Source organism: Lactuca virosa, chromosome 6 (genome assembly GCF_052849685.1).
Source record: "Lactuca virosa cultivar CGN04683 chromosome 6, Lactuca_virosa_CGN04683_v6, whole genome shotgun sequence".
NCBI lineage: Eukaryota > Viridiplantae > Streptophyta > Magnoliopsida > Asterales > Asteraceae > Lactuca > Lactuca virosa.
In genome coordinates this window covers 230639771-230652274 of record NC_136431.1, presented here as the reverse complement: position 1 = coordinate 230652274, position 12504 = coordinate 230639771, and the positions used below count along the sequence as shown (strand labels likewise).

The 12504-nt window shown below is 36.0% G+C and overlaps 1 protein-coding gene across 1 annotated transcript; it reads left to right on the top strand.

Annotated features, from left to right (window-relative positions):
• The first annotated feature begins 4227 nt into the window (after positions 1 to 4227).
• LOC145122365 (uncharacterized) lies at positions 4228 to 6869 on the top strand. Its single transcript, XM_079057973.1, has 6 exons — positions 4228 to 4645; positions 4706 to 4791; positions 4865 to 5356; positions 5474 to 5650; positions 5732 to 6371; positions 6460 to 6869. The coding sequence occupies exons 1-6, from the start codon at positions 4228 to 4230 to the stop codon at positions 6867 to 6869; spliced, it is 2223 nt and encodes a 740-aa protein (XP_078914099.1).
• The last annotated feature ends 5635 nt before the right edge of the window (positions 6870 to 12504 follow it).

Genomic DNA, 12504 nt, shown 5'->3' with positions numbered 1-12504 from the left:
GCGCCTTTTATGTTGTTTTGGTAAATAATTGAGCTAAAAGAACACACGTAATAACAAAAAGGACTAAATACGTCATTTTCACTTTAATTGGGCCTGGAATATACATTACATGTTTATTGGGCCTTAATGGTCCATTTACATGCTTATTGGGTCTGGAATACACATTACATGTTTATTGGGCCTTAGTGGTCCATTTACATGCTTATTAGTCCTTGTAAACCTAAAACATACACATAAACATTATTTACTGCATTACATAGTGTGATACATTATTCGCGTAAACATAGCTCAGGTGCGGGGCTGTCATGAAAGAACGTGTCTCGCGTAAACATAGTTAAGGTTCTTGTGAGACACGTTCTTTCATGACAGCCCCGCACCTGAGCTATGTTTACGCGAATAATGTATCACACTATGTAATGCAGTAAATAATGTTTATGTGTATGTTTTAGGTTTACAAGGACTAATAAGCATGTAAATGGACCACTAAGGCCCAATAAACATGTAATGTGTATTCCAGACCCAATAAGCATGTAAATGGACCATTAAGGCCCAATAAACATGTAATGTATATTCCAGGCCCAATTAAAGTGAAAATGACGTATTTAGTCCTTTTTGTTATTACGTGTGTTCTTTTAGCTCAATTATTTACCAAAACAACATAAAAGGCGCACTTTTCGTAATGATGACATTTTTGGCCCATTAGGGCATCTCCAACCCACCCCCAAACTCCATTTCTTCCCCCATTCTTCTCCAACCCTACCCCATTTTCACCTCCATTTTTGGAGATAAGAATAGTATTCCCCCATATATGGAGGAATACTATTCATATCTCCAAAAATGGAGGTGAAGTTTGGTTGCCAATTTTAGTCCCTCTCATTTTTATTTTATACATTTCGAATTTATTTTATCTACTAATTATAATTTAAATGCAATATTTAATATTTATAATATCATGTTATATACTAATTTATATGAATTAATCATAAATATAGAGTTTAATTAGTAGAGGGGTGTATTTGACAATATATATATAAGCTATAAAAATAGAATATTCTAGGAATATACTTTTTGGAGTAAAAAATGTAGTAGAAAATGGAGTAGGGTTGGAGATGAAACACTATTTACTCCATTTTTACTCCATTTATGGGGGGGGGGGGGGGGGAATGGAGATGGGTTGGAGATGGTCTTAAGTCGAAAATTTATAGTTTAGGCCCATTTTTGGTAAAAATGACACTTTAGGTCCATTAAGACCAAAAGTTTACATTTAAGGGCTTACTTTAAATAAAATAACATTTTTAGCCCACTTTGTTAAAATTACATTTTCAGCCCAAGTTGATGAAACTTAACATTTACGACCCAAAGGTATATAAATTTACCTCTTCCTGGAGGTAGAGCGAGAGTTTGTGTATAGATATATATGGGGTTGACAGCCCCGCACTTGAGCTGTTCGCTACAGCTAGACTAGGCCAGTCTAGGGTGACAAATGTCTTACCTTAAACAAGTCGACGCCTGAAAAACGTCATGACAGGCAATTCCGTCATATCAAGCATGGTTATAACGACTCACATAGAAATTAACTCCACTGTAAAATTGATGTAATACATAAACAATTATACAGTTGCGATTCTATACAAACACCATTCTCTGGTCTTTGGGTTTTAAGACCACAATACTTTTACAGGCAGAAAATATCGGATTTTCTGGGAAAACTTACAATTACATATTAACTTCTACTTACAACAGCAAACATGAGAATTTTGGAATGCACTCTTTATACATTTTCAAAACGGAAACACACATGCTTTAATACAAGATTTGATACAAAGCGTTCAAACCATTTAATTCTTTTTACAGAAAATATCGGATTTTCTGGTGTTCACAAAATGATACAAACTTTTCATAAAAATATGCTTATGAACTCACCAACATTATATATGTTGACCATTTTCAAAATAACTTGTATTCTCAGGAAATCGGTAAGCAGGTTGGCCTTCAAGAACTCATGGATTTTGATGTATGTTTGCTATCGTCGTACACTTATATTTTGGGAATGTAATATTGTAAACCAAAACACCGATGTAACAATGATGGTTGTATTTGTGATGATGATGTTGTCGTGATTCAATTATATACACTGTGATTATATTACAAGATGAAGTCACCCTAACCCCCGGACGTTTCCGCCGTTTTCTTCGGTTTGCGGGTGTGACAGAGAAATCCCTGAAACAATACTGTTAGCAACGATGACTATGATGACCCTTAGGGTAGATCCTTAAGAATAAAAATAGCAGAAAAGGGGGATGGGTAATCCGGTTAATTATTATATCACAGGTATCGATACGAAGTTAATTGATGTTTGCAAATGATGAGAGATTCGAGGAAATGCAGACCACTAGATGATGTAAGGCCAGTAATGATTATGTTTATGCTTATGTTTCTTGTATCAGTTATGACATCATAAACTTTTATAAATCAATCAAAAACATTTCTTCAGAAATACTTTTATGGGACAAATTCCGCATTTATAAATACCCTCTGTTTTAAAATAAACATAAATAAAAAAAGTCTCTTTTGACCGTGAAAATGGGGATGTAATAGAACACGACACAAAATATAGCGAGGGAACTTTGAAACCTTTACGTGTATCTATTGGTAAAGGGGATGATCTCATCTAGATCTTATCGACAAGTGTCCCAGGATTGTGTAGAATCATGATGTGTCATGGATTATAGTTGACCAAATGAGAGTATCACATGTGTAGAGAATTGGTATATAGAGAACGTTTTCATAAACTCGTTATCATGAATAACTAAAGATTTTTTATTTGAGATAATTCTCTAATTTCTTGAAAATACTTATGTTAGTGATAGTGTGAGAACAGTTATAGACTCACATAATTGAAACCCGAGAAGGACACGAAATCGTTAAGTTCGTGAACTGTCATTATATATATATATATATATATATATATATATATATATATATATATATATATATATATATATATATATATATATATATATATATGTAAGTTCAAATAAAAACAGTAAATATTGTGAGAACGTAAAAACACTATGTTTATGTTATTATTATGTAATGAATGTTGTATATGTGTATTGTTAAAGTAATTTTAATATTAATATTAACTTTTGATTAGTGATATATTCATTACAATGTTATTATTCTATTATATATATATATATATATATATATATATATATATATATATATTATATATAACAAAACCCTAACTTATTATACAAGATAGGTATGACTGTCAAAAGCAATCCCAAAAATTAAAGTCTTCAGTTATGTTAAGAAACTCTATCTTTATAAGATGGTCGTTATCACGAATAAAGGATCTGTCTTGTAGCTCTAGAGTTCTTCACTTTGTCACATCTCTTTAAGAAGAGTATTGAGCTCATCTGCATAAACACACACCGAGACCATTAGTGGCAGTGCCAAAACACACCTTGGTTTTTATCTTTTTAAAACATCAATAATATTAAGGGGTAATTACTAATCTAGCCAAATTAAGGGGGTAATTAACAATTTTTAGCCAAAAATTAGCAAATGGCCAAAAATAGCCCACGAAACCGTAAGTTTCGAAATTCGCCTACTGCTTCGCCATTTCGTCTACTGTTTCGCGTTTTGTATAATTTTTTTTTTCATTTTTGACATTCAAAACCGTAGGTTTTTTAAAACCTACGGTTTCCTCTCGAAACCTACGGTTTCCCAAACCGTAGGCTAAACCGTAGGCTACGGTTTTCGCAAAAAAAACTACGGTTTTTTTTTGGGAGGGGTTTTATCTACTATTTTGGGGGTTTTATCTACTATTTTGGCCAAAAAACTACGGTTTTAATTTTTGATTTTTGATTTTTGATTTTTAAATTTTTTTTTATTATTTTTTTTGTAATATACAGTATAAAAAAGAGTGTTTATAATATGTACAATAACTTTAACAATTATTTTCTTTAAATTTTAACAATTATTTTGTTTGAATTATTTTGTTTTAATTTTAACAGTAATCAACTCTGACGAAAAGAGTAGACTACTTTTTGGGTAAAGTTGACTACTTTGTTGCTAAATTTGACTACTTTTTTGTTAAACTTGACTACTTTTTCGTTAGAGTTGACTACTGTTTTCAACCTATCTTATATATATTAAGTATTTTATATTTTTGGAAAGTTTATTCTCTCTAGCTTCTTTATCCTCAAAATTAAGATAATGAGTTGTAACGAGTATTTTGTATTGCTCATTACGGATGGAAGATGGGAGTTTGTTAATTCCCAATTATCATATGTTTGGCCACTGGGATACAATCCGAGAATGTTTTATTTAGGTGTTGAGTTTTATGAAAACACAACGTTCACCGAATTTGTTCAGTTGGTCAAGTGCAAGATGGGTCTTCCCGAAGAATCAAAAGTTAGTTTGGCCTATCAACATCCAGAACAACTCTATTATTGTGGTATTGTTGATGATCGTGATATTAGAAAGCTAATAAAGGTAATAAATGGCGTTGGAGATAAATATGTGTCTGTGTATGTGGTGGTTGAAGAAGGCGTTTGGCTGAACGAAATGGATGATAGAGGAAAGGCATTTGCAGCAAATTTATCAATTGGAAAAGGGAGCAACAACCCAATAGGTAATTTTAAAAGTCCAAGTAAAAGTCAATATCATAGTGTTGCTGAAAATGTAAATGTAGTGCCAGAACCGATTATGTATGTTACACCGGAGAATTATAAGTACATCGGTGATAATGATGTTGGTGCATATGTTAATGATGTTGGTGTAAATGAATCATTTGACAAAAAAAAAAGCAGTAGCCATGGTGAATAAGGTTGGTAATGAATTTGGAAAACAGGAAGTTCCGTTTTTGCATGATGGTGAACTAAAAGGATATGGCGAGTTTGCGGATTGTGACAAGTTGGATATATCCGGCCTAAATAGTGATTCTAACGGAGAAGAATTAGATGACGAATCTAAGCTTATTTATTCAGATACCATGTTTCATGGTATGCCCCCTTTGCCTTCGTGTCCTGTAAACGCTGATGTGAACATTCCATGTCAGAGGGTGGATATAAGTGAAGAGATTAAGGTTTTAGACATTTTTGATGACAAAGAGTTGCTCAAGCTTGCAATCGGAAGACAATGCATGGAACAAGGTAAGCAGTATAAGACTACTAGATCGAGCAAAGGAAGGTTCGAGGTTGTTTGTTTGGTTAAAATTTGTTCATGGATGGTTAGGGCAAGGGGAATCCAATCGACTACTGCTTTCCAAGTCACAAAAGTTGTTGACCAACACACATGTTGTGCGACAAATTTGGAGTCTAATCATCAACAATCAAAGAAAAAGGTACTCGGCCACTTTATCGCTGAAGTATTGGTCGGAGACTATAATAGAGTTTATCGGGGCAATGAAATTGTTAGAGACATCAATTCTAAATTTCCAATCTATATCTCATACCAACAGGCATGGCGTGCAAAACAATATGCGTTGTTGATGTTAAGAGGTACCAAAGAGGATTCATTCACCAAACTACCAGTGTATCTGCACAACTTGGTCAAGCACAATCCAGGAACTGTTACTCGGATAGGAGTAGACGATGATGATCGGGTTGAGTTCGTGTTTATCGCGTTGGGTTGCTCGGTAAGCAGTGTTAATTTTTTTAACAAATATAACATATGAATCCTAATTGGTATTTGTTAATGCAATAAAAAATAATTATAGGTACGAGCGTTCATCAAATATTGTAGGCCAACCCTAATAATTGATGGTGGTCACCTAAAGGGTGAATTCAAAGGCACGATGTTGCTCGCAGTGACAATGGACGGACAAAACCAAATCATGCATGTTGCTTATGCCATTTGCAAAAGTGAATGTACTGAGACGTGGTCCTGGTTCCTTCGAAAGCTACGTGAATGTATAGGCAATTTGGAAGACCTTACAATCATATCTGATAGGGCTCCATCCATAGCGACGTCAATTGCAAATATATTTCCTCACGCCTATCATGGAATATGTGGTATCCATTTGTATTTCAACATTTCAGCAAAATTTGGAAGCAGCGATACAATGCATGTATTATTTTGGGAGACATGCAAAGCCTATACCATTAAAAAATTCGATAATGGGATGAAAAAAATAAAAAATGTAAATATTCGTGCATGGGAATACCTACAAAACATCAATCCAGAAAGATGGGCCAGAGCACATTTTCTTGGGAATCGGTATTTTCTTATGACATCAAATAGTGCGGAGTCGATAAATTCAATGTCACGATTTGCAAGAAAGATGCCAATATTGATGTTGATTGAGTATTTTCGTGCAACAATGCAACAATGGAGTTTTCAGAAACGTAATGTTACAGGTACTAATATTTTATATACATTGTTGATTGAGTATTTTCTTAACTCGTGTAGTAATAATTTTATGAAAAAATATGTCTATTTTTTTAGCTGAAACTAAAACAACACTCACCCAATGGGCTGAAACGATTATACAAGCAAATAAGAATGCTTGTAATAATAGGATGGTGTACCCTATCTCAAATAGCAGATTTGAAGTGAAAAGCTCTAACCACAAAAGTGTCATTGTTGATTTCCAACAAAGAACATGTACATGTAGGCGGTGGAAAATAGATGGATTACCTTGTGGCCATGTTATAAAAGTGCTGACAATGAACCGTTACGAAGATTGTGCGGAATTCGCTTTAAAAGCTTACTTTACAGAAACATTGAGGAAAACTTACGAGGAGTCTGTGAACCCCTTACCAAGTCCATCTGAGTGGGAGATCCCCGATGATGTGATGACCGTGAAGCCACCCATAATGGAGAGACGTCAACCGGGTAAGCCAAGAAACACTTGACGTATTCCGTCGCAAGGTGAGTGTCCCATACGACAAGAATGTTCTACATGTAACGACGTAACTTTTCAAAACAAATTTTCATTTTTAAAACATACTTTCATTCATAAAATATCATAGAAATCTAATGTATCTCATGTTAACACAATAAACAAATCCCAAGATCTCCAAATACATAAATCCTCTCAGTGTGTACGAATCATGCTGGCGCCTTCCCGCGATCCTCGCTAGTACCTGAAACACATATCATAACAACTGTAAGCATAAATGCTTAGTGAGCTCCCCAAAATACCACATACCACATATATACGCCTTTCCAGGCCATAACTCTGTAGGATCTTCCGATCCATGTGTCTCAGGGACTTCCGTCCCAAATCCCGGTAGACCTTCCGGTCCTACCCGTATCGACCTTCCGGTCCGTAACCTCTTGACCTTCCGGTCCATACCATACATAACATACATAGCACATACATATCACATAATCGCATATAGCACATACATCTCATAGCATACAAGACCTTCCGGTCACACATAAGTACCCTTCCAGGTACAGTATAGTGAGAAGACTCACCTCGTATGATGTCTAGTAACTCACGTGCTCGATATCCCTGAATGTCGAAACAACGACCTAGCCCCGCCTAATCACATAAAGTAATTATTTCAAATCATTAACGGCTCTCAAGGCTAAATTAATTCCTTTCCACAATCCCATAAAAGGGTAAAAGACCATTTTACCCCTCCCCGACCTAAAAGTCCAAATGTTGACCAAAACCCTAAAAGTCAACGAAAGTCAACAGGGGCAGTACGCGGCGCGTACCAGCTCTTGTACGCTGGGCGTACTCCGGTGATCCAGAATCGGGGTCTCAGACCCTTACGCTGCGCGTACTGAGATTTACGCCCAGCGTAAGTCTCAGTTTCATGCATTCATGGATTTTGGTCTTAAATGGTTAAGACATAAACTCAAACTCCAGATCTGACTTCTCTAAGACCACTTAATCCATAAAGTCGAGACCTTTAAGCCTTTGCATGGCTGTAAAGGTCCCTAATCACTTTAACACCTTTCCCTCTTCCTCATAAGGTCTAGATCTCATGCATGGCTCAATATTCACGTCCAAGATTGGATTTTTATGAACCTACAACTCATTTTACTCTGAAATATAGTAGATCTAGGCTTATGGAGACCATTTGCTCATAAAGTCTCCACCTTGGGACCAAAAACCCTAAAAATTGGTCCAAGAAACACAAATCACAAATGACAAGGAAAGCTTTGAGCTTTTTACCTCAGAAAGAAGCTCCAACCTCTGTAGAACTCAGATCTACTCTTGTCCACCAACTTCTAGCTCCTAAAATGGCCTCCTCTTCTCCTTCACCACCTTGAAATGGCACTTTGAAGCTTAGAACACACACACAAGCTAGGAACGAAGGGTAGCTCTCTATTAGGGTTTCACTCTCTGAAATGGTGGCTGAGGATAAGGCCTTAACATTCCTTTTATAGTGCACAAGCCACAATTTAGGGTTTGCATCTGGGCCGGTTACGCCCGGCGTAACCTTGGGTACGCCCAGCGTACCTAGGCGAGTCCGCGTCCAAATTAAGCGCATGAGTACGCGCAGCGTACTCTTTAGTACGCCTAGCGTACTCATTTGCTTTAATATTTCCTTTAAGGGGCCAAACTTGACAACTTGGAAAAGAAGAAGGGTATAAGAGATGCACCTGAATTTCGGGATGTTACAATTCTCCCCCACTAGAACCAGACTTCGCCCTCGAAGTCTCATGCTGTAAACAACTCCGGATGCTGCTCCCGCATCTCTGACTCTGTCTCCCAAGTCAGCTCAGACCCCCTCCGATGTTGCCACTGAACCTGAATCAGGGGCACCTCCTTGTTCCTCAGAACCTTGATCTTTCGATCCACAATCGCGATTGGCCTCTCAGCATAATTCAGGCTCGCATCCACCTGAATATCCTCCAGCGGTACCACCGCCGACTCGTCGGCTATACACTTCCTCAACTGAGACACGTGGAAGGTATCATGAATCTGGCTCAACTCCGCAGGTAGCTCCTGTTGGGTTATGAGCATTCTAACACTCCTAAGTGTACATGCAACCCTAAATACCTTGGATCTATGTTTTCTCTATTATACATACAATTATGAACATCCAAGGTATTATCCTAACTTAGCATACAAAATAATAAATATAACAAGATAGAATACATACCTCTTTGATGTACAATGTCTTCATGAAGCTTGAGTGCTTAGTGCCCCAAGTGTGACACCTCAAATGGTTCACACAACACCAAATACACTTGGAATAACTTGAGAGAAACTTGAACACTCCATGAAATCGTCTAGCCCTCACACTCACACATTAGTGCACGATTTCTTGAGCCATGGGATTCTTTTATATGGTGGCTATTAGGGTTACACCATGTAACTCATAACTTTACCCATTCCTTATGCTCCATGGATTTTAACCTCCATGGAGTATCCATGGGTCACCCCATGGACTTAGTCCAACATAAGGAATCTTGGATCACAAGCCCACATATATAAGAATGAATGATTTACACAATCAACCCATATATTTAATTAGTCTCCTTTTGATCACTTAATTAATTCCAAATTAATTCTTGATCAATACTAATTAAATAACCTTATTAATATATTAGAACTTATAATATATTAACCAACCTTAAGTGTTATTTCTCTCATTATAGTCTATCCAAATGCATGATGCCATGCAACCCAAATGGACCATGCCGGGTCGGGTCAAGTCTTACCAATTATAGTTATGGACTTAGACATTAATCCAACAGTCTCCCACTTGGATAAGTCTAAAACTATTATTGCGTATGACTTCAGGAACCGATCAGCAATCGTAGCTCTCAAAAGCTTCTGTCGAACTCTGACCTTGTCGATGAACTCTGACCTTTGTCAACGACTTGTCCATTAGATAAGGGATCATATATTCCTTCATTCTAGATATCATATGGACTGAGACATGGATTATCAATCGTCCATTTGTTGTTTCCCGATTTCCAATTCATGATGACTGACTGATTGAACAAATCAAATCAGTCCTGGCTTGGCCAAGCACTCACATGTATCATCTTTAAATCATCGAGGAGCCCACAGATATCGCTTTTATCCCGAAGGTAAAAGGAATGGATAAACTTCGACTCATATGGCTTGTTCTACTACTTGTTGAATCATACACAAAGGCACGTTTTATAACATCGAGTTACCAATGCGTTTTCGTGCAATCAATGTATAACCAACTCATAGTAACAACTCATATCTCTAGGTTTGAAGAATATAAGATATTATCGTCTCATGATCACTCGTGATAAAATCCATGAAGTGATTCAAATGAGCGCGGGTTGAATCCAATACTCAGAACTTATGAGCACTCATGTGTGTTGTAGCACCACTTTGTCCACCAACTTGGACCTCTACAAACCAACCCATGACAGTCTTGATTCATATCTACTTCCAACATATGACCGACTGTGGATGGTTTGAATAACTTAATCATTCAGGAAGAGCGACTTAGTTATTATGGAAGTCAAAACATGCAAAGTGAAACACAAGAATAAATGAATCAAATATGGTATCAAACCCTATGAATATAAATAAACACTTTTATTTATCACCATACTGATTACTCATTATTCATTGTTTCGGTTTTATCAACTTTATACTTGAATTTAAAACAATAGTTGTCCCATGCTCCAAGCATGTACACTATGTTTTCTAAACACTAGTCATGCCATACACCAAGTATGCATACTATGTTTGTCTATGATCTTTACTTTGTAAAATAGATCAATTGAACATCACATAGATCAATTGAACATCACTCCAATGATCCTCTTTTCACAGTCCCAAATCCTTACTGCAAATGCAAGAATTCCAAATTCATGCCATTTACTGAAATCTGTTAGATTCTAAACTTATATGCATTGATCCTCTTAATGATTATGCACAAAGTCAGAATGACTTGACAACAATCATTACAGAGCATTCCAAAGGAGATCAGCTCCTTGGAAACATCCTTCTTTCATTAAGTTTCCTAATCTTACACAGATTGAATAATTTCTAACTTTGAAACATTTCCATATTCCATTTTGACTATCACTTCTGAACAAAAGTTGCCTCCTTACAGATTATGTCAATATGGTCCTTCCAGAATTAACATTATACTTTCAACTGTCCTTGAGCAACCAATCTTTGGTAAATCTTAGATTGTCCTCGACAATTGCTTAATCATTTTAGTCATATCCAATTCTAGACCTTTTCCCTTCATAATGCCCCAGGCATTTGGAAAATTTTAGAAATGATGAATATAGCACATGTAATCGATCCTATATCTGAAGCATATGGGACACGATTCATGATGTCTCACATAAAGACTAAACCAATCTTTTGCTATAATATTTCCATTTCAATTTACCAAGATCTCAAAATTCAGATTATGAAAAGGGATGTCGTAATCATAATCGAATTTTAGAACGCAAATAATGGACCCATATATAGAATTTCCTTATGTTGATCCATTCCAACATGAAATTCATATATATATCCTTGATTAAATACGATTAAAATCTCAATCTAAGCTTTTAGAATTGAAATGAAGTATAATTTCCTCTCCCTTAATTATAGCAAAACAACTTTTTGAACCCCTGCAACCTCACGAATTGAAACTTTTGTTTTCTATAATTAACATTGCTAACTTGCAACCTTTGTCATAATTATCATGCTCCCACTAACATGATGATTATTAGCATAACACTTATGCTCCCACTAGCTTTGACATGTACTCAGAAATCAGCTGACTTTCTTACCAAAGTTCAGATTTCTGATACTAGATTGTTTTGATAAAACTTTATCAAAATCATACACCTCTCTTAGATAGCTCACATGTGTGTCTAAACAATTTTAGAACTATGAAAAGGGATGCCGTAATCATAGTCTCAATTGTTTAGACCTTTGCCACTTCTCACAAGTCCATGTTAGTGTGCCGGTAAACCACACACGCTCCACTAACGACTTTGAGAATGCAAATATCACAATTGCTATCTAGCTAAAATCTACTTAGTGAAAGTGTTTCCTCACCATCATTTTCATGAATCGGAGAGAAACCTTATGACACTTAGATTTAATAGTGTATGTGTTCTTATCCATGTGAATTTGTCAAAACCATAATCACAAGACAAGGTTAGTGACAAATCCAAACTCATATTGATTAAACTTGTGCAATCTTAAATTCTTGCCATTTGGCAGCTCAAGTGCCTGCCATTGCTTCCAAGTAGTTGTGCAACCAATTGAGAACTCTCAAAACTCCTATGCAAAGCCAACTTGAATAGGCACAAAAATTTCAACACGATAGGTTATAAACCTCAAGTCGTGTGCTAGTGAAGGACTTTAGGTTTTATTCTTGATTAAGTCTTGAAACTTTCAAGAGCTTTAAGACTCCCACTGTCCTCTTGACATATAAGACTCCCTTTTCAAATATTCAAGAGATAGTGCAGATTCTTTATCAAGACTAACACTTTACACAATTGGCCTAAGTTGGTCTCTGTTTTATCCAAAACATCACAACTTACCAATTTCAAATGTACAAGAGTAGATAACCTTTTACT